The following is a 22476-nucleotide window of genomic DNA, read 5'->3' on the forward strand; positions in this document are numbered from 1 at the left end:
CCTCTGAAATTCTTTGGAACCTCCACCCTGTCCTTCCTTGAAAATCCCCTGCGTACACCCAAGAGCTCAGTGTGTTAATCCCTTCTGTTCTGGGCGTGGAGATGGAAGCGCTGAAGGAGCAGGATCTTGGGCGGGTGTTACGAGGAGGCTGAGAGGACACTCGGGCCGAGGGGCTGCGTGGAGACAGGCAGACCCCTCAGGGCAACTCTCCACTTCTTCGGACAGGAGAGAGAGAGGAGGACGGGAGAGAAGCTGGGGAGAATGAGGAGAGGTCTCTCCTCACGTCCCTTTGCCATTAACTTAGGGCCACATCTGTAGGAACTCCAGGTAGAAATTCAGCCTCTTCAAGAAGCAGTTTTGTTTTACTGCGCTAAAAAAATTGAAGTTGCCAGGCTTCTCTGTGTGGCCTTTTCTATTTTATTTCCTATATATAAATAAACCTTCCTAGCCCCAGTCCTGAGAGCTCTGAGGGAAGCTGAAACCCCTTTTCCAATAAAGTCTAACTGTGAGAACCGAAGAAGCTACTTCAGTTTCTCTCGGTTTTCTGTCTCCTTTCAGGCGCCACTTTCTGTGTTGCTGGCAGGTCGCCGCTGGGCTTGCTTCCTGCCTCTCCTCACCTGAGTCCTGACTTCCAGTCAGCTGGACAAGCATGCGTTGTGTTTCATCCAGATTTCAGACACACACGCACACACACGAGCCAGTGAGTCATGCTGGCAGCTGACAGTGTGACTTTGGAACAGCCAGTTCTCTGTCCGGCGGCCCCCACCCTGGTGGCGGGAGCTGCATCTGCTGTGTCTGGTCGGCTGGACTCCTGGAGTCTGCCCGCCGCGGCCTCACGTTCCTGAGCTGCAGTTGCATGGCGGGGACACACCTGCACGCCTTGTTCCCTAGCAAGACCTGGGACCCAGCAGTCAGCCTCTCTGGGAGCTGTGATGTCCTCTGTTAGTGTGGACGTAGGCGTGATTGACTGAGGAATTGCCCAGTCCCAGACTGGTTTCTGGAAGCAGCTAGCTTGCTCATACTTACGTAGCGCCAGACATGGTTCCCAGTACCACAGCTTTCACTTGCCCTGAGACACCCAGTGACGCTTGTGTCCAGTGTGTGTCTTCCTCATCCTGTCACTTCTGTCTTCCATAGGCTGGGCCAGAGCCTCTCTTATCACCAGGTCACTTAGGCTCACTGTAGCTGGGCCTCGCGCTGATTGTAAAGACTGGGTATTAAGTGGGGAAGGGTAGCTGGTGTCTTAGCTACCTTGGTTTTAAGACCAAAATGTGACAAAGGGCCTCTTCCCAAACCTACCTGCCCTCCCTGGGATGATTTGCATTTTCCGCTTTGGGCCTCACAGCATTGCCGTCACCACGATGGTGACTTACTGGAGCATCAGGGGCTCTTGTGCAGGATCTGAACCTGGGTGGTGGCTGGTGTTCAAGGCCTGCAAAGAGCGTGTATGGGCAAAGAAGAGAGCTGCCTTGGGAGTGTCCCAGGTGGTTCCCAGGGGACAAGAGAAACCAAACACCATGCCTGACACTCAGCAAGGGTCTCCTCGTTCATGAATGATCTTTGGGGTGAACGATGCTCGCCTGCCTGTGCCCCCCGGCCTTCCCTTGAGCCCCTCTGTCGGTGTCTTTGCCCCCTGAGGGTGAGGTAGGAGAGTAAAGTCAGTGGCAACTCATTTGTCCAGCCTCCTTTCCAACGGGAGGCAAGCCCTGGGCCCCAGAATGACAGTTCTGCACGTGCATGGGAACAAGCAACTGACCAAGGCCTGTGGGAAAGAAAAGAAAATGAATATTATCTGGCCAACCCAGCAAAGATCCCGGGAAAATGACCCTTCGTACTAGTGGGCTTCATACTAGCATCTCAAGAGCCCCGTAGGGGATGGCCCCAGATGCCCGAGTTGGGGGTCAGAGCCTAGAAGGACAGCATCTAGCATGGGGGGAGCCTTGGTTCTTCACCCAGGGGGCACCACCTCTCTCCTTTGGTGGGTCTAGACCCAGCCACCCCCTGGGGTCAAGCAGCCCCTCCCTTCAGATGCCCACTCACGGGGGAAAGTGGCCGGGTGCTGGGCAGCACACGGGCAGCACACTGGCACCGCCATTCCTTGCCCGCTGCACCCAACACTGCTGGATGGGCCCTGAAGCAGGGCCTGCTAGCAGGGCAGAGCAGGGCTGTGTGGTTTAGAGCCACTGCAGCACTTGGGCAACAGTGGCTGATAGGGCACCCACTCATCCAGTCCCCTCCAGCCGACGGGACCCAGAGCAAGGCTTGCCCCAGAAAAGCTGGAGAGAGGTCTCTCCCAGGGAGCAGGTGCCAAACCCCTGCTGGTTACCCCGGCAGCTTGGGCTGGAGGGAAGTATGCCACAGAGAGGGGATTCCCAGGATGGAGAGGGAGCAGCGGGAAGCTGGGGTCCCACCTGCACCCCAGGAGGTGAGACAGGCACGAGTGGGGCTCCTGTTCTTATTTAATCGCCAGCACCTTCTTCCTCCACTTTGGCTATTTCTTCAGATTCACATTGAATTAGGGTTCCTGGAGGCCTGGAGCCTTCTGACCCCCCAGGGAGGGATGGGGAAGAGTCATAGAGATGTCCCGAGGACCTTGAGGAGAGGGTGGAGAAGAGAGCAGAGGCGAGGGCTGGGGATTCAGTAGGAAGGAAGCAAAGGGACAGAGACGGATCCCCTGTGGGAAGGAAGAGGAACCGGGTCCAGTTCCTTGCAGAAAGGTGAGGCCCCCACAGCGCTGGCCCCAGCACCTGGCGTCTTCACCACAGAGGGATGTCCCAGTGTGTGGTGATTCAGAGCCAGGATGCGGAAGGCACAAAGGACCCCTGCGTCCAAGCCTCCCAGCCACCAGCCTCTGCTCTCTGGCTCGACGTCACTAGCAGCTGTCTCCCAAGCCCCAGCTCCTGGGCCTGGGGCACTGGCTCTCCACTGCACCAGTGTTGGAAGTAGTAACCTGCGGTGTCGTTAAGAAAACAGTGACACTGCAAATTGTCTTGGCCAGGCAAAATCTTTACTTCTGCTCAGAAGCGCGTAGCGGCAGCAAAAGCAGCCAACCAGCCAGCACGCTATGGGGAAGTTCTTCACCTTTTTATCCCTAAGGCAGACTGAGGGCCGTGTCTTGTCCCGTTGGGAGAGACTTTGTCCTCACAATCTTGCCCTTACCCAATTGGCTAATGTGTGGTGTTGGGGTAAAAGGGAGAACAGGAAGTTAAAGTTAGTAAATGTGGGTTTTTTAGGTATTGCAATAAAGGAGATTAAACCCAGGTTATTGTTATTGTACAGTTTGTGCTATGTGCTAATAAATATGTAAAGTTGGATATCAGACAGAATATTCCTTTGGCAGAAAAGATTAGGCCGAGGTCATCTCCTCCAACACCAGGAATCCCTCGTCTGCCCGCTGCCCTGCACCTCTCTCCGGTGCCTCCCGTAGCTGAGGCTGCTGACGGTGACGTTGGGAGGAGCTGGGTGTCCTGGGAGGAGGGCGGGGCGCACACAGCACGCGTGTACCCGCAGCCACGCGTGTACCCGCAGCCACGCATGTACCCACAGCCACGCGTGTACCCGCAGCCACTCGTGCTTGCGCACCCGGATTGGCTCCTGCTGAGACACAGCCTGGCAGTGTGGAAGAGGCACTAGATTTCGGCTTGTAGACCTGTCTAGTATCAGTTTCCTCATCTATAAAAGGAAGAAAAGGAAATTATTCTGACTGCATGGAGCTCTAGTTGCCTGTATTCAAGAGTGTGCCGGGTTCACGCTCACGTAGTTCACCGAGGTCCCTGCTCTTGAGGGGCCTCAAGAGGGAGCCTGAGGGAGCTCCAGGGCCCACATTTAGAGCAGGGAATTCCTGTGTCTTTCCACGTCGGGCGCTCTGCGGCTGCTGGTCTCCCAGCCCTCGTCACGCATGCACACACCACCCTCACGCACACAGGACCTCCAGCAGCACGCTGCGACTGCTGTTGCCCACGGTGCTGTGGGCCACGCATTGGTCGGTGCCCCCATGGTGCGCTGGGTCAGCATCTCTGACGCCAAGGCACGCTGGGCACCCTCAGGGTGCAGCACAAATCCGGAGGTGCCTGGCTCCATGTGCTGCTGCTGGGGTCCCAGCCAGAGGAGCTGGGCAGGTGGTGTGCACACCCCCGACCCGCCGAGGGCACACTCCAGTCAGGCCTCTCCCCCTCCAACACCGACCGACACCTGGGGCTCTCCCACAGCCAGCTGTGGGGCTTAACTGAGGGGACAAAGAGGGAGAGGCTGGGACAGGCCCCCTGTCCCCAGCTAGTGGGAAGGGTTGGGGTAAGGTGCTGCATGCCGTAGAAGGGATGGGGAAGAAATGGGAGAGGAGACGGGGAGGTTGTGGCATTGACAGTGAAGCCTGTCTGGGGCCACCTGCCTCCTCACTTGGGCTCCTGTTCTGTGCTGAGTTCCTGTTACTGTCAGCTCCAGGCTTGGCCCGTGACAGCAGCGTTCCTCCAGGCTTTTTCCCCGCCCTGCTCTAGCCTCGGCTCCTGCAGGCAGGGCCCTGGCTGAACTGCCCCCCGCACCTGGCACCACCTCCCCACCGGAGGGCCTCTGCGCGTAGTGCCGAGCCCACAGCAAGTGCTCGGCCTTTGTGGACTGACTCTGATTAGCGACCCAGACTCTCAGGTGCCACTGAATCTCCTACGATGGAATCTCCCGTCCTCAGAGTGAGCAATCGGGAAGGAAATCTTTGGGGTTGAGGACTTCCTTAGGGCCCCCGAAAATACGCTAGTCCCCAAGCCTTTGGGGACCGAGTGTTGAGCCATTGCATGAGAACTATCTCGTGTGACGGCGCCTCTGCTTTGCTCACATTTTTTTACTTTGAAATTTTATTCTTTTCTCTTGAGTCAGCAATAAATAGACTGACAGGGCCGGATGAAGACAGAGAGAGGAACCAGACCAAGACCAAACAGAGGGACTGGGAGAAGCAGAGGCGCCTCAGTCTTCCGAGACAGTCACGCGAGTGAAGAAGATGAGCAGGCACGGCCTCACGCAAGTCCACACCAATGACAGCACCACGGCCACAGCTGTGGCTCCTCAGCCCTTGGACGTGGCTGTCCACGTCAAGATATACGGTAATTGTAAACACACACACCAGATTTTGAAGACAGGATAAAAAAAGGAATGTAAAAGGTCTCATTAATAATTTTTTATTATACATATCAAAATGATAATAAACTGGATATATTGCATTAAATAAAATGTTTCACTTATTTTTTTTTAATGTGGCTACTTGAAAATTTAAAATCACATAGATGGCTGGCATTCTATTTCTATTGCACAACTCTGGCCTGGGGTGACCCCCTCATTTTATGGATCAGAACAAAAGAAACACTTGAGTCCCTGGAAGCTGAGGTGACTCTCCTGACTCACTTTCTATCTCAGCACAGCCAGCCCCGAGAGCTCGTCATCTGGGTTCCAAAGGGCTGCTCCTGCCGCCCCAGCCCAGAACGGAGTCGCTCGCCCAGCTCGCCCAGCTGCAGCTGGCAGTGGTGGTCAAGGGTCCTGAGGGCGAGTGCTCTGGCAGATGAACTCTCTGCCAGCCAGATCCGCCTGGGTCTGCAGCAGGTGCACAGCCAGGCAGGGGCTGCTGCCCATCAAGCCAGCTCGGCGTGGCCGGGGGTCACCCCCAGGCCACTCACAGCTCAGCATGATGAGCTGGTGTCCCATCGTGGCCGTGGTCCGGCAGGTGGGGCTCCTGGGAGGTTCCCCCGGAAGGAATGATGGCTCGGCATGGCCCTGTGGGAGGAGGAAGGGCTTGAAGTTCTGCCCTATTCCCTCCTTCATTTATTCCCTCGCTCACTTATTGCTCCATTACTTTATCCCTCACGTATTCATTCATCGTTTAACGAGGGCTGATCATGTGCCGGGGAAATGGTGGGAACAGACACTAAGCAAACAATTATAATTTGATAAATGCTGGAATATAGGTAGAAAGACAAACCCTCTGGGGCTTTAAGGAGGAGCACTTTGCAGCTAGGATGACATCTGGACTCTGTCTTGGCAGATGAATGGGAGTTTCCCAGGCAGAGAGGAGGCAGAAGAGCACACTCAGCCTCAAGAAGGCTGGAGGCATGTTTCAAGCCCGAGATGCGACAGAGCAGTAGAAGTGGGACGTAAGGTCGATGAGAGTCTGGGGGCGGGAGGCGGTGGGGAGGAGTCCCAGGGCCCTGAGCCCAAGTGAGGAGGACAGAGCACAGTGTGGATAGAGGAGCTGGGAGGTTGGAGCTGAGAGCTGAGTGTGGCCCACCTCCTTGTCACATGGCATGACCTGGAGCCTGGAGCCTGGAGCCCCTCTGGCTCTCCACTGACCCCTACCCACATTTTGCCTGGAATGTCAGAGTCCTGGTGTTTCCTGTGTCCGCTCACAGAGCGTGACCCTGCAGAGGACGGGCAGTGCCAGGGCTGAGTGCTGGCCAGTGCAGGTGAAGACGCTGCCGCTGCGGAGCTGGGTGGCTGCATGACCCCAGGTGACATTGCTGGGGGCAGTAGGGCCAGTTCCCAGGGGCCCTTCTCACTGTAGCTGGGCAGCTGGAAGCCCCCCAGGCCAGGTGCAGAGCAGAGTCCCAGCCCTAGGGCTGGGGAGCACAGCTCAGGAGGGCTACCCCTCCGGGGGGTCTGGGCGAGATGTGGGCGAGTCAGTGTGGTGTGCGGCAGGCACCAGTGCCAGTGCCCTGAGCCCCCGGGCCCAGTCTGGGGTCTGCAGGCCTAGAGGGCCGAAGTTAGGGAAGTAGGGAGAAGTGGGTGCAAGGGAAAAGATTGAGGCTCTCTGAGGGCTGCTGGGAGAAAGGTTGAGCTCGTAGGTAAGGGGCAGGGGGTCATGGGGTGGGCAGGAGTTCAGAGTCCCTGAGGAATCCCAGGAGGCCCCATGGAAGGCCCCCACTCCTGTCCTCCTCCTTGGCCCTGGGCGACTAGGAGCCAGGACACCTTGCCTCACTGTCGCGACCCTTCTCCGTGCCTCAGTCCCGCCGTCAGGGCCATGGGGGCCGTCGCTGCAGGAGGTGCTGTGTTACGTCTGGGAAGTCCCCCCCACCCCTTGCCACAGTTTTCTCAGCCCCTTTCCCTGCCCTGCAACTCCACTTGGTTCTCTAGACGCCCTCCCAGCTTCTGCACCCCTCTCCACAGGGCACAGGCCGGCAGGGGCTCCAGCCGCGGGGTGCCCCAAGGCCAGGCCCGGGCAGCCCTCGTCCCCACTCGCAGTAGACGGTGAGCTGGATGGGAGTCTAGGTGCGGTGTCCGGGCGGCCATTTCAGGCAGGCAGGTGTATGAGCCTGTGTGCACACGGGCAGCGCTGCTGGTATCGCAGGTGGGCCCAGGGTGGACTTGCACGAGGTCGCGGAGCCACACGCAGTGACTAGGAGGGTTGGATGCAGCCCAGAAGCTCGGGCTCACCGCTTCCCTCTCACTGGCCCCAAAACTCTCCTCAGTGAATCCCAGCGGCTCCACGGTGACCACAGGCTTGTCCGGACCATCTGGAAGGCAAAGAAGGCCGTTTCACCTCCCCGATCTTCATTCCCTCACTCACGCGCACAGTCATCTCTGAATCTCTCCACCCATCCCACAAACGTGTAGGATACAGCGGCTGTGTGTCCCCTGACCCCGTGCTAGGCCCTCCAGGAGCCTGGAGTCCAAGGGCCGAGGGCAGCACAGTGCAAGGTGGTTGGGCCCAAGGAGGTAAGTGCCCTGGGCAGGGGGGCTCAGGAAGTGAGCTGTGGCTCTGGGGACTTTCCTGAGGGACTGCGGGGCTGGGCCGAGGTAGGGGACGCACAAGAGCTTGCTAGGCAAGAGAGAAATAGCGTGTCCAACCCTCCCAGTGTGCCTAGGCTTGAGGGGTTCCTTGGGCCTGGACGGTTGGCTGCTCGGGACCGCAGGGAGAAGAAAACACGGCCGGGGTGATGCCCTGAGTGTGTTCCCAGCAGCCAGCCCTTCCACTTCCTCGGCCCCCCTTCCCCTCGCTCCTGCGCCCCGAGCTCAGTGTCACTGTCTGGGAAGCTGCGCCTGCCCCCCACGGAGGGCTGACTGCCTGCTTCCCGCAATGCCTCCCACGGTCCCCACACACCACACCAGGGACACAGACACGGAACGTCATCGTGCCTGCTCCTCACACTTCTGGACCAGCACAGTCCCCTAGACAGACGCAGCCACAGATGTTTTAAATTTCCTAGCAGCCAAATCTTAAAAAGTAAAAATAGCCAAACCCAATCAAGCAAGAAAAGAAAAAAGAAAACCACAAAAAAACAACAATCCACCAATAAGTTTTATCTTTAATTTAACCAGATATATTCAGATTATTATAAAAGCTATTGATAAGCTATTTACAATCTTCCTTTCAATCTAAGCCTTCAAAATCGAGCGTCTGCTTTACGCCCGCAGCACGGCTGGGTTCGGATCAGCCGCGTCGCAGCTCCACTGAGCCGTGCGCGTGGCTGCCGCATTGGACAAGTGAGCTCTGGAGCATCCTGTCGTCTTCTGTCACCCGGGGCTCCGCTCGGGCTTGCTGGCCTCTCTTCCCACGATCCCTGTTTCCTCAGCCTAAAGGCAGACCTTCGGGTCATCCCTGGAGTCACGGGAAAATCGTGAGCACGAATACAGGCACGTTTTCCTGGGAAGAGGAGCCCGTGACCTGCCGGAGGTTGAAAGCCCTGGAGTCGAGCGTACTTGGCAGTGTGGGCACAGCGCCCTGCGGTTCCTGCCTGTTGGAGTCTCTTAGGGGGCTGGGGCAAGCTGCAGGGAAGGGGGTTGGGACCTCTGAGGTGTGGCAGGAGGCCAAGTGTCAGTGGGTGGGTGGGTGCCAGCCCTGACACCTCCCCGGTTCCACTCACAGATGACATCCGGGAGGCTCCGTCACTGCTCAGCCTGTTGACGGCATTTCGGGCGCACACAAAGCAGCCCAGGCGCGCCCAGTTGATTGGGTTTAGCCAGAGCAGCAGCTCGGCGGCCCTCACCAGGCCCTCCCTTGGGGCCTCATGGTGCCGGATGGTGCCAGGCAAAGGCCACGGGCTCTGTGCCCCCCTGTACTGCACATGTGGCCACCACAGAGGCTCCCTTCACTGGGAACGGGTCACTCAGCCACACCTGAGACTTGGACACGGGCATGGCCAGAGGAGGCAGAGGCCCAGGGTTTGTTACTGCAGACTCAGGCTGTGGCCAGCTGTGGCCAGCAGCCCCACTCCTGGTGGCTGGGGCTCACCTGCCCACCCAGCCCTGGACATCCCTTCCTCAAGACACAGGTGTCCTGGCTCCCTGGAGGGTGGGCCCAGCACATGCAGGAGCATGGGAGGTGCATGCAAGGGGTGCCCAGCAGCACGCAGACCAGCTGCCGTCTGTCTGCATCCCGGCCAGCGTGAGGAAGGAGCAGGCGGCATGGAGCTGGCCACTGGCTGTGTGCAGGGCCTGGCACAGGAAGTGGCCACAGGTGCCCTCCTGAAGCTCCTGCAGCGCCAAGCTGCTGTTCCTCAGACTCACACCCCCAGAGCTGAGGCCTCCACCCTGGACACGGTTCGGTCAGTGACAGCCACAGGCCAGGGAACCAGGGAGCCCAGGGTGGTGAGGCTGCAGAGGACCACCAGCAGCAGGCCAGCGCCACGGAGCCGCCCTGCACTCCCTGGGTGGACGTGGCCTCCTCTGCGGGGGGCCTCGGGGGCCAGGCAGGGCTGCCTTGGGGAGGGAAGGGGCAGCGCAGGACTTCGGGGCTGCGCTGGCTTCCCCTGCACCCCTTGCCTGGAGCCTCTGTCATTGCCGTGCAACCCAGGCGCCGGGCTGGCGCTCTGGTGTTGGTGGGCAGGACAGGGCTCCCAAGGGAGCCACAGGGCTCTCTGGTGTTGGTGGGCGGGACAGGGCTCCCGAGAGAGCCGCAGGTCTCTCTGGTGCTGGTTGGGGGGACAGGGCTCCCCAGGGATCCACAGGGCTCTGGTGCTGGTGGGGGGGACAGGGCTCCCCAGGGATCCACAGGGCTCTGTGGTGTTGGTGGGGAGGACAGGGCTCCCCAGGGATTCACAGGGCTCTGTGGTGCTGGTGGGGGGGACAGGGCTCCTGCTGGGATGCGGTAGAAGGGGTTGACTGAGGTCAGGGAATGGACTGGGGCAGAGCCCTCGCTTCTCACGGGTCACAGGACCATTTCGAAAGCTTGATAAAAATATAGATTCGTGGGCTGCACCCCAGAGTAGTGAGGCAGAAACCCCTTGGCTGGGTCAGGGCCCAGGAATCTGCATTTTTAACAAGTGCCTCAAGGTCTGTCTGATGATCCACCTGGTGACGATGACGACCCCAGAGATGTAGGAGATCTACATGGCCACTGGCAATTCAGAGTCTGGAGGTCTCTGAGTAAGGATTCCAGCAGGGTTCCAGAGCACTTTGTCCCGGCCCCGTTGCAGTCAGGGGAAGAGGACAGCAGCCGTGTCTGCACAGCCAGCCCCACTCATTCGCGATTCGCGACTGCCTGGGGAGCACCAGGCACCAGGGTACGGGGACACAGAGCCCCCAGCCCTGCTCTCATGCAGTGCTTGGTCCCTCAGGGGCCTGGGATTAAATAGTCTCCAGGATGTAAGTGACGCAACAGGTGTTCTCCACGCAGGGCCGACCCCCAACCCAGCCTCAGTCCGAGCACCACATGCCCCAGTCCCTTGGACGTGGCCAGGGTGGGCCTGCGTGCTGTGAGTGCCGAGGGCCTCAGTAAATCTGCGTGAAATAAGTGCCTGGACAGACGACCAGGCGGCAGGAGCAACCCCCTCAGCCCGCCGGCCAATGTCATGGCCGGACCTGTTGGCCCGGATGCCCAACAGCCTTGTGAGGTGGTTAACAGTCCCACGAGCCTCTGGGAAACAAAGTCACTTTGCCTAAAACCACACGGTAGGTGGTGAGGCCGGGATGGGAGCCTCGGTCTTTGATTCTCCCCACCACTGTTAGCTTCTCCAAAGAGAGGGGAGGATCTTCTCAGACAGATACGGATTTGGGGGCAAGGGATCAAGGGCAAAATTCTGATGTTCCATTGCTGAAGAAGAAAAATAACCCAGAGACTGATTCTTTCCAACCCCATGGACACTGCTTTGGGCCCAAGTTGCCAGCACCTCTCACCTGGATTATTGTAAAGATGCCCAACTGCCTTCGGCCCTCTCAAAACAAGGGAGCTTCCTGAGACCCAGATCTGGCCAAGACACCCAAAGCTCACAGGGGCCCTCAGGATAACTCCGGCTTCTCAGGGGAAAGCAGAGTGCTGTTGCCACGTGGCAGCTGCTCAGCGCAGGCCAGGTAAATGTCAGGTGTGGATGGAACCTCGTGGAATGGCTATGCAAGTGCAAAAGGGGAGGAAATAATGGGATGGTAGTAGGGAACGGATGTGAGGATCACTCACCTGAGGCTCCTGGGTGCAGAAGGCAGAGGCGCACCTGCCGTGGGAGGCTGGACAGCTGGTGCCCGGCCCTCTGGCCCACACGGCCCCATCTCCATCTCCATGGCAGCACCCACCTGAGGCTCTGCCTGGCTTGGGCTCCTCTCCCCAGAGCACAGCCCAGCCCCGGGAGGACGGGAGTCTGGCTCAGGTTGCCAACCTCAGCCCTCCCGGGGCCCCCAGCCCCGCTTCCCTGTTCCCCTCACTGTCTCGATGACGCATGAATTACTCGCTAGGTGACTCACTCCATCCACCATGCAGAGCTGGGCAGACCCAGGGTGGAGGACCACGAGCCCCCTGCATTCTCATTTGAAGGTTATTGTAAAATTAGAGTCACCAAACACACAGTTGACAGAGGTCCCCAACCTCAGCAATCCAACCACCTGGCCAACACAGGAGTCCTGACCACAGGGCCCACGAGGGTCAGACACACCTTTCCTTGCCCTGCATCCGCTCTGGCACCGTCCTCACGTTGTGGGGCCAAAGCTGGGGGAGCTGCGGTGTGGAACACGGCTGGGGGTGACTTTAGGAAGTTTCTGGGCCTCTGAGTGCTAGTTTCCTCTCAGATAAGCAGGATAATAACACCTTCTTTGCTGTGAAGAGTATTGTGATAACTAAATGAAAAAACTTACATTAGCATATAGGGGGGCTTTTGGGTGCTGTTACTGTTCTATTTCTTGACTTGGGTAGGGGTTACAGTTCAAGCTGTACGTTTATTATTAACACTTTATAAATGTTTGATATAATTGATATACTTCTCACACACACGTTTGATATAAATTACACATGTGCACACGTACATAGACACACACAGGTGAACAGTGCCCACACGCAGCAGGTGTACCATTCCTGCTTCTCGCTAGATTTGAAATATAAAGTCTAGACCCTGGGGCTGGGACAGAGCCCAGCTTTCTGCCATCCAGAGCTCTCTGAATCTTCTCCCTCTCTCCCCTGTCTCAGCACGTCCTGCTGCCCTGGCTGTCTCTGAAGGACGCATGAGATAGGGTCAGATTTTCCCCCTGTGGTGGCAGGGTTGGGGGAGGTGAGGTTCCTCGGCCCCGGTGAGAGAGATCTGATGTCCACTTTCAGGTTCCCCAGGGCTCAACCAGGATGGGGGCTGTCACGGCTCAGTGCCAGGCAGGCTCCTCCGGTGCTCTGTGGACAGGCCCTGCCCCACTCTCGCCCCAACCGTGGCCGAGGCCCGGCCAAGCCCTGCTCAGGGTCTTGAGCCTGCATCCCCCTAACTCTGCTGTGGAGCAGAATGGCAGCGGTCCCTGGGAGCTGGGCTCCCACAGGTGACAGGCTTGACTGACGCTAGTGCCAGACCATATGGGCCACTCGCTTCGATCCCCCCACTCCCCGAACTGGGAATGTCCTCAGAACTCCACTGGATGTTCGTATGGGGACAGAGTGGGGTCTGCATTGCCATCGCCGCAGGGCGGGCAGCAGCACCTGTGTCTGGAGAGGACATGAGAACTCAGGCAGTGTGAATCAGAAAGCTTTAAAGGACCTTCCGCCTGCAAACAGAGTTTGTGCTGCACGGAAGTTAGTCTGTGCTGCTTGCGGAATTAGCCCCTCCAGCCTCTCCCCGGCCAGGAGCACCGGGGCCATGGAGAGGCAGGTGGGGACTCCTCAGCCCCTAAGGGAGCCCTAGAGGGGAGAGTCAGGGAGGGAGGAGTATTCCTCGGGGTCTCCAGGGAAACAGAGCCGATGGGAGGATAGGACGTGTGTAAGTACAGAAAGAGATTTCCTGTAAGGATTCGCTGTCACTACGGAGGCTGGCAAGTCCCCAGCTCTGCAGTCTGCAGGCTGGAGACTCAAGAAGAGCGGATTTTTCAGTTTGAGTCCAAAGGCAGGAAAAGACGGACGTTCAGCCCAGTCAGGCAGGCAGGAGTCCCTCTTACTCAGCCTTTTGGTTCTATTCAGGCCCAGTACCGAGCGGATGAGGAGGGCATCCTGCTTCCCTGATTCTACCGACTCAAATGTCAGTCTTACCCCAGAACGCCCTCATGGGACGTCCAGGGTAACGCTTGATGAACTATCTGGGTATCCCGTGACCCAGTCAAGTTGGTGTGTAAAATTACCCACCACAGAGGTAACGCACACCCCTCCCCCTGTGCCCCGGCCCTGCCCCGGGAAGAGCCCCCCGGGAAGAGACGCAGCCCATCTCTGCAAGAGGAGAGATGTGACCGGAGTGAGAAGTAGGCGCAGGGCTTCTGTCTCCGCTGCAGGGGCTCAGGGACCAGGAGAGACAAGGTGACTGTTCCCTTGCTTTGAGAGACAAGAAAGCACAGTGGTGAGAACACGATTTGCCTCTTCTTTACTGTGTGATCTTAGCATGTTCTTTAACCTCTCTGAGCTTCAGTTTCTTCATTTATACCACAGTTTTCTTGAGAGGAATAAATGAGATTATGTATGTATAGCTCCTGTCCTAGTAAAATTACTTATACTCCTTGACCTGAAGAATGTAAATAATGAGTTCAGCAAATGTCTCTGGGGCGTCCACTGAGTGCAAGACACTGTGCTGGGTGTGGTAGGGTTCCCCCCTTTCTCCCTTCCCCTCTTTCCTAAGGAGCTTCAGCCAAGCCGAGGTGACCCGCTCTGTGCTTTGCTGCGGCTCAGCGGCCGGCCCTGGGCAGGTGGAGCTGCAGACTTCCGGGTTTGGTGCCTGCTTCTCACCTTGCCCTCCTGCTCCGGCCCTGAGCACTCCCCTCACCGTGGGGCCTCCATGCGCAGCCTGCCTGGGTCCCAGGGCTCGCACCAGCACCTGCGCTCACTGCCTGGGACGAGCCAGGCGGGAAGGAGAGGCAACTGTGTGGGCTCAGAGCAACCTGGGCTGGACCCTGGAGTGGTCTTGCAGCTAAACGCAGACACGAGGTGGCTATAAGGCCCAGGCTTGCATAGGTTGATGTGAAATTTTAGACAACCAGGCTGAGGGCTCTGCTCAGGCCGGTGGGACCCCCTTTCAGCCAAGGAAGCCCTTCTGCAGCCTCCCAGAGCAAGGGCCCCGCACCTCCGCCCGGGGGAGCACTGGTGGGCTCTGCACGGCCTTGGGTCGCCTGCCTCCTTCTCTGAGTCTTGGGGCCTCACCTTTGGAGTGAGAATAGTCAAACTACGGAGCCAAGTTAGCAGACAAATAAGATGCAAGCACATACTGAACCCCTAACGAGCACCTGGCACAGCACCGCGAGTACGTTCAATAAATGTTAGCTCTTGCCCTCTTTCTAGTCAGGCTGGACCGAAATCTGCTTCCCCGACACTTCTGTCCTTGGAGAATTCTTCCACTGAAGCTTTGCAAAATTATTCCAACCCTTTTTCTAAATGGAAGTCATTCAACATTTGAAACAGCAAGTGCAGCCCTTCTCTTCTCTACCTAAATTACAATAATAGGTACCATTTGTTGAACATTTAAATACATCAGGCAGGTGTTAGGTGTTTTCAGCAACTCCACGAGAAAGTACTGCTGTTCACATTTTGCAAACGGGCTCCAGTTCTCTCCACTTTTCTCCCGATGACTTGATTTCCCATGCCCCGTGTTGCTCCCCACCTTAGGGCACTCTCCAGTTTGTCCCCTGCCACTCTGGCCAAGGGCCCACGGGACTGCTATGTTCCTTCTCGTCTGACAGGAATACTGGGAATCTTGCTCGGGGACATGCTGTGCTCGAGCCTTGTTCACGTGTGAGCGTGAGCGTGTGCCGTGCGTCAGGGCACGTGTGCGTGCTGCCCTGACGAAGGCTGGGCGGACCTGGCTGTTCTGGGAGGAAGGTGGCTGCACAAGTCTCCCAGTGGCTGAAACAGGCCCCGGCTGCCTGCTGCCACCTCCGTTCCAAGACCCTGTCCCTCACCATGGGCAGGGGCCACCTCAGAGCGTGGGGACATGTCAAACTCAGGGCCAGCTGACTCTTGTCCCTCAGCCTTGTCTTGTGCTCCCACCTTGGCTCCCCTGGTGTAGCCTGCAGGCCCCTCTCTCGGGCTGTGGGTTTCCACGCAGCTCTCCAGCCTGCTGTGGCCGTTTGAATCCTGATTCTGGAGTCCCAGGGTTTCGAAGAAGCAGAATGTGGAACCACAGGCCAGCTGGCCTGGGCGGAGAAAGCAGACCCTCCTGCAAGCAAATGGCTTTTCCACGTGTGCCTTGTCGAAGGCCAACCACAGCCCTCGGGGACCCCGGCAGGAGAGGAGCCGAGGGCTGGAGGGGAAACGTGTCGGCGGTCCCCAGGCCACATGTCCAGGCCAGGGCCGTGCTCACGGCTGAGAGGAAGGAGGAAGGCAAGAGGGACAGAAGATGGGCAAGGGTCCCTGCCTGGTCACTTTGTAAACTGCTCCTGGGAGGCCAGAGGGGAAAGGAAGGAGGGCCTAGAGGGAGGGGCTGGAACAGGAGACAGCAGATCAGGAGAGGAAGGAGGCGCAGGGGGTGGTGGTGGAGCGGGGCCCTGCTGGGGCTACAGGGGAGGAGGCCTGGGAACCAGCTCTCTCTCCATCTGCTTCCCGTTCCCGGAGCCCTTTCACAGCCAGCCCCACCTGGGCACCGGGGGAGAAACGCTGCTTCCCTAGGACTGCAGTGCCGCCTGACACCACTCAGGGTTGTTGTAAGAACTGCCCGTGTGGGAAGAGAGTAGGCCCTGGAGTCACACCAGGGCTCAGAGCCTGGCTCTGCTGCCCACAGCTGAGTGACACTGACAAGTGGCTTACCCACTCCAAGTCTTGGTTTGTCCTCTGTAACTGTGGTCCCCAAACCCCTGGCCGAGGACCGGTACCTGTCTGTGGCCTGTTAGAGACCGTGCCCTGCCGTGCTTCCCCCACCTGCCCATGGAAAAAGTGTCTTCCATGAAATTTAGGAAACGGGGTGGGGGTGGGGCGCGTGGCACACAGCAGGAGGTCGGTGGCGGTGAGCAAGCGAAGCTTCATCTGTATTTGCAGCCACTCCCCATCGCTCACATCACCACAGGAGCTCCGGCTCACGTGTGGAAAAACTGCCTTCCAGGAAACCGGTCCCGGTGCCAAAAAGGTCGGGGACCACTGCTCTGAAAAATGGGGCTAATTGCTTATTAGGCAATATTAGAAAATTATTGTTAATTTTGTTATGTGTGATTATAGTTTTGTGATTTTGTAAGATGGTGATTCTATTGTCTTTGAAATGAATACTTAAATATTCAGGAATGAGATGTCATGATGTCCTTAGTTTACTCCGCAAAGACAGAACAGACACCCTTTGGCCAGGTGTCTGGTTCTGCACTGCCGCGGGCACCTGTGTGACACCAACATGCACATTTTGCTAGTTCCGGGAAGGCCTGAATTCGCTGGGAAGCTGTGTGAGGCGCGCTGGGTGGAGGGGCGAGACCGAGAAAGGAGAGTGCCTTTGGGGCCGCGAGAGCGGAAAGGAAGAGATTTCCCTGAGTTTGGGGGTAGGTCAGAGGTCAGTAGGTCCCTGGGAGAAGACGAGCCTGGAGAGAAGAGATCATGACCTGAAGGGCAGAGGGGAGGAGGGTGGCCGGGGACTGCACAGGCCCGCGAGGCCTGACGCCGCAGAGGCCTGCGCCCGTGTTGGGCCGGAGGCTGGAGGCCACCCCTGCTTTTGGTACCTTGTAAGTTTTAGTCTGTTGGTGCTGCTGTGACGGAATGCCTGAGACTGGGTAATTTATAAATGAACATAAATTTATTGCTCACAGTTCTGAAGGCTGAGAAGTTCGAGACCAAGGCACTGGCGGGTTTGAGTGTCTGGCGGGGGCGGCTCTCTGCTTCTGGGAGGGCGCCTTGTTGCTGCGCCCTCACATGGCGGTAGGTAAAAGGGAAACAGGTAAACGCCCTCCGCCTCCGCCTCGCTCTTTCATAGGGGCACCTACTCCCACTCACGAGGGAGGAGCCCCCATGGCCTAACCACCTGTTAAAAGCCATACCTCCTAATACTGTCACAGTGGCAACACCTGAATTTTGAAAGGGACACATTCAAACTGGAGCAATAAGCTTGCTGATTCTGGTGGGACCCTGGAAAAAGGCAGAAGCCTCAGAAGTGGAGTCAACTATTTGATTTTAATGAAATGAAGGGATATTTTTGCACACTTAAGTGTGTGAAGTAGGCTCCCGCCCACCACACTGTTATTAGCAGTGCTGTGGTTATTATCAGGGACTCGACTGGGGTGGGCATGACACAGGCCCCAGTGCGTGCTGAGGGCTGCTTGCTGCAAGCCAGATGCTCAGCGCGGCTGAGGTTCCTTCCCCAGTGAAGGCCTTTAAGCTCCCAGGCTCTTCCTTGGTTTTGCCCCAACTGGCAATGTAGCTTCCACCAGGCCTGGAGTGACAACATAGGGACAGTTTTCTGTGGTTGAGTGTCTGGTTGGAGGGCCTGGTGGGAGTCTGGCTGGATCCAATGGGTGTCTGTCTGCAAAGAGCACAGGGCAGCCTGCCAGGCCAGCCCTTGGCCTTCGAAGGTGGGCCAGGCACTTGAGGTCTGTGGGGGAGGCCGGGGCCCACGGAAACCTCCAGTCTCTCTCTCCATCTCCAGGCCTGTCACCTCCCCTCCTCCGCAGTGTCCTCCACCCAACCTGGCTAGAGTCTCCAAGTTCCCTGGCTGGGGAGCAGGAAGGAGTGGGGAGTTTCCAGAAAGTCTCTGTAGAGCTCCAGGGCAGGCTTGGCAACTAGAAGTTGTCAGCCGTCTCCTTGGCAACCAGCAGCCAAATAATTCTGGGAATGGAGGAGGGAGGGGATCTCTCTGCAGGGCAGCCAAGAGCAGCAGCCCTCAGCGCCCAGAAACTTCAATTCCTCTACCTGTGTCCATTGAGGTCCGGTCAGGAGACAGAAATGATACCAGTTAGTTGAAAAAGAGAATTTAACATGAAGAATTGATAACTAGGTATACGGTTGTTAACTAGGTAAGCAGAAGGAAATAAGAGAATGTGAAGGTACCATGGAGGTCGCAACTGCAGGAGCAGCGACCACTCCTAGGGCTGGGGAAACCAAAGGAAGAGTTTTAAAGGAGGGGGCCAGAGCCTGGGACCTCTGCGGAAGGGGAGCCTGCCAGCTGGTGCTGGGGTCTCTGGGGCAGGGGTGCAGGGTGGAAGGGTGGGGTGCAGGATGAAGTGCTGGAAGAACTGCAAACTGGACTCAGCCGCTGCTTCAGGGTGGACCCGCTGCACTGGGGTGGAGACATGTTGTGGGGTGTTGCTTACAGGGAACACACAGACGAAGCAGGAAGGAGCACGGCCAGCCTTCTTCTCCAGCCTGCAGCCTCCCTCTCGTGGACCCTGTAGGCTGAGTCCAGCAGGGAGCAGCTGGCAAAGTAGGAATGGGGTCCACAGGGCCCAAGCTCAGCATTACAAAGCCGAACATAGAGGATATATTTCTGAAACTGAGAGACAAGAACCTTGAAGTATTAATCACCACAGTGCTGGACGTCTGGCCTTCCAACCATGTTGTTAATGGCAAGAGCAATGCTGAGCGCATAGTAGGTGGTCACTGGCCTCTGCCCTGGCTGATTCCTGAAAAGGCACACAGGCAGGTAGGGGACAGCCCCTCCCCGCCCCTTCTTGGCCTTACTCTAGCTTTTTCAAAGTTACTGACACTCACAGGCTCTGATAGCTGGAAGGACTTTTACAATAGTAACGACGAAGACAACAGCAGCAAAGAAATAGTGAGGTTAGCGTGGCCTTAGAAAAGTATAAAATCATTGTGGTCAAATCATATATTAAAAGTAGAGGATAAGATAAGTAGCCCCATGGGACAGAAACAGAACCAAGTCCAGAAATGTATCCAGTACATATGGATTATAGGGTATGATAAAGGTGGTGTTCAAACCATGGTTTCTTTAATAAGTTGTGTATCATTAAGATAAATACTAGGAGAATATTTGTATGATCTAGGGTTTGAGATTTTTTTTAAACAAAACAGAAAATCCAGAAGCTATAGAGGAAAAGATAGACATAAGATGTTTAAATTTTAGAAGAAGATAACATATGAAAAGTCAAATTATAGACTAGAGAAATTATTTCGATATATACCACCAATAGGGGTTAACATGTATAATACACAAAGACGTCTTACGTGTCAATAAGAAAGAGAAATAACCTCGTAGAAAAATGGGCAAAAGATAGGAATAGGTGATCATAGAAGAGAAAATCCAAATGGCCAATAAATTCATAGAAAGATGCTCAAACTAATTGTCAAGGAAATACAAATTTTAAAAATGGGATACTATTCTTCATTTATCAGAAGAGTGAAACTTGAAAAGAATGATCATATGCAGGGTTGGAGAAGATGCGGGAGAAACAGTCCTCTTCATCACAGCTGGTGGCTGTGCACATTGCCCAGACTTTTGAGAAAGGGACCTGGAAAATTTGCGACAACTAAAAATAAACATCTGCTCTACTGAGCTATGTAATTTCTTGGAATTACACTACAGAAAAAAAGCAAACCCCAGTAGGCAAGAATAGGCATATGAAAACATTTTATAGCATTTTTTTGTAGTGGCAAAAATACTACTAATTGTCAAATGATATACATATATCCATGTAATGTAATGTTATAAAATTATTAAAACTGATAAACTGCAGCAAGACAAATGCTCTGTGATTCCACTTAGATGAGGCACCTGGAGGAGTCAAAATCGAGACAGAAAGTAGAATGGTCATTCTCAGCTGTGGAGGAGGGGAAATGGGGAGTTGTTTAAGGGGTATAGAACTTCAGTTTTGCAAGAGAGAACGTGCTGGAGACGGCTGCACAACAATGTGAATATCCTTAATGCTACTGACATGTACACTTAAAATGCTGAAGACCATAAATTTTACTTTATGTGCATTTTACCATGATTTTTAAAAAAGACAAAATTAGAGGGGCTTTCACAATGTTTTGTTAGGTGAGAAAAGCAACTTGCAGAGAAATCTATGTGGTATTTGCAAAATAAATGGCAATAAATGTAAATAAATGCCTGCTGAGCAATCCAGACCTGCTGGCCGTGGCCAGAGTCCTCTGGCTCCAGAGCGGCCTCCATGCTCGCCAAGGCCCAGGCTCCAGGCAGGGCGGGTGTGGATCTAAGCTGACTGGCCGTGTCAGCCGTAGGTGGCAAAGCACCCTGTAGATACACTCCCGCCCTGCTGTTCTCCAGCTCAACTCTCCCCCGCACGCCAGGCCGCCATAGACTCTGGCACAGCCAACCCAGGCCCACAGCTGTTTCCAATAATAAACTTTATTGCAATGAGAAGCCCAGTTCAGTTTATCATCCCTCCAGCCCCAGCTCTCCTGATTAGGCACAGATGACCCGACAGTGAGGGGGGCCTGAGGCAGCAATCAAAGAGGAGACTGTTCTGCACCAGCGGGTGAGAAGGGCAGGGCCTGGGGAGCTGAGCAGGCCCCAAGGAGGCTTCAGCCATGCAGGGCAGATGGGCACATTCTCAAGCTGAGGGGAGAGGCAGGGCTGAGCAGATTCTTTAGAAGCCACTGTTCTGTTCTTCTCGGGCCATATCTTCTCTCTCTGGCCTCCAAGCCTCCTTCAAAAGGCTTATACCCCATGCCAGACACATCTCCCCATCTCCAGTCTTCGAATTCTGTCCCGATTTCTCTTTGCTTTGCACCTTCATCTCTCAATCCTCAAACCTCAACCTCAAACCTCTTTGGATGCAATAAAAAGTAAAGGGCATCTCTCTACCCTTGGTCTCTCCACAATTCCACTCTTCCTAGAGCTACAGGATCATCAAAACATCATCTGCACACCCTGGCCAAGGCTATTCCAGCTCACCCCTGAACATTCCAAGCTGTGCTGTCCAATATGGTAGCCCCTAGCCACATGTGCCTATTTAAAATTAAATGAACTAAAACTGAAAGTTCAGTGTTTTAGTCACACTAGCCACATTTCAAGTGCTCAACAGCCATGTGTGTGGGACAATGTGTCAAGATATATGAAGGATCCCGTATTTTACCCTGGTTGTAGACTAACAAGTTAGTCTGCCAGTTTCACAAATGCTGGCAAAAGACTCCTGGGTCAGAGACAACGGACCTTATTATTTATAGCAATTGTCAGTAGCCAGAGTAACAGCATTTTCTTGCTCCAGTTTCCCTAAGCTCCAGTTCCCTCAGGGCTATGTGAACAAGGCAGAATGATACCTGCACGCACGGTGGGTCGCGCCACCACAAAGGCACCGTGGATCTTTTGTAAGGGCAGTACGCACGCCGCCCTTCGCTCTGCCGGGAGACACTGTCTGCCTTTCAAGGCTGCTGGCTTTATACAAATGTCCTTGAAAAGTGTTCCAAACAGTCAGGCAGTGCCTCTACTTGCAAACACGTATAGAAATGCAAGCGGCCCATGGAGAACCGTCTCCCAACCACGGTGCAGTATGGAGCATTTCCCTCATTGCAGAAAGTTCCACTGGACAGTGCCGCTCTGGAGAAGGCGGAGCTCACTTATTTACTAGGTCCTCCCCACCACTTCTGAATCCTGACCCACGAGTCACAGAAAAATGAGCAGGCACTGGCCGTTTGCACCCTTATGTGTGAATTTCAGTATGTTTTTCTTGATGCATAGTATACTTCTTGCCTTTCTTAACTAGGCCATGAAAGGCTGAGCCTGATTTCACGTGCTCTGTCCTCATAATGACACCATGAGAAGGGGAGATATGAGTAAGCCAGGACGGGTGGACGGTTCTGGCAAAGGCCCAGAGCTGGGGTAGCAGGACAAGGCTGGAGGGGCTGGGACACATGGGTGACAAAGCCAGGACACTCTTAAGCGGCCAAACACACCAGCAACGTGCTTCCCAAACTGTAGCAGGCATCAGAATCCCAGTGAGGCTCTGAGGCTAACTAGCGCATCAGACTGGTTATATCTTTAAGCAGTAGTAAGTTGATTTAGAGGCATATTTACATATACATGTGGTTGTACATACGCAGTATGAAGATCGGCATAGACGGCGAAGGTGGGAGAGCAGCGATTGGGTCTGGGCAGTGCTGACCCAGGAGAGGGGCCAGGCCAGGGCGGAGCGGGATTCAGACGAGCCTGCAGCCAAATCCCCGCTCTGCTGCGATGGCAAATCTCAGCCTCTTGGCTTCCTTGTTTACAAAGCAGCATTAAGTTTCCATGAGTGTTTCCCAGGATT

At 55.7% G+C, this 22476-nt stretch overlaps 1 protein-coding gene across 1 annotated transcript; it reads right to left on the reverse strand.

The window, feature by feature from the left end:
- Positions 1-661: 661 nt before the first annotated feature.
- Positions 662-11466, reverse strand: VSIG10L2 (V-set and immunoglobulin domain containing 10 like 2). Its single transcript, XM_069468629.1, is given in 23 exon segments — positions 662-887; positions 1300-1432; positions 1527-1633; positions 1738-1762; positions 2041-2100; positions 2103-2143; positions 2668-2674; positions 2748-2950; positions 3392-3467; positions 3922-4029; positions 4032-4223; positions 5489-5526; positions 5528-5726; positions 6385-6633; positions 7214-7254; positions 7256-7487; positions 8838-8849; positions 8852-8975; positions 8977-9116; positions 9351-9482; positions 9485-9586; positions 9589-10109; positions 11366-11466. Coding segments are annotated over 23 exon segments (3069 nt in total).
- Between the last annotated feature and the right edge of the window lie 11010 nt (positions 11467-22476).

Source organism: Eulemur rufifrons, chromosome 6 (genome assembly GCF_041146395.1).
Source record: "Eulemur rufifrons isolate Redbay chromosome 6, OSU_ERuf_1, whole genome shotgun sequence".
Lineage (NCBI taxonomy): Eukaryota > Metazoa > Chordata > Mammalia > Primates > Lemuridae > Eulemur > Eulemur rufifrons.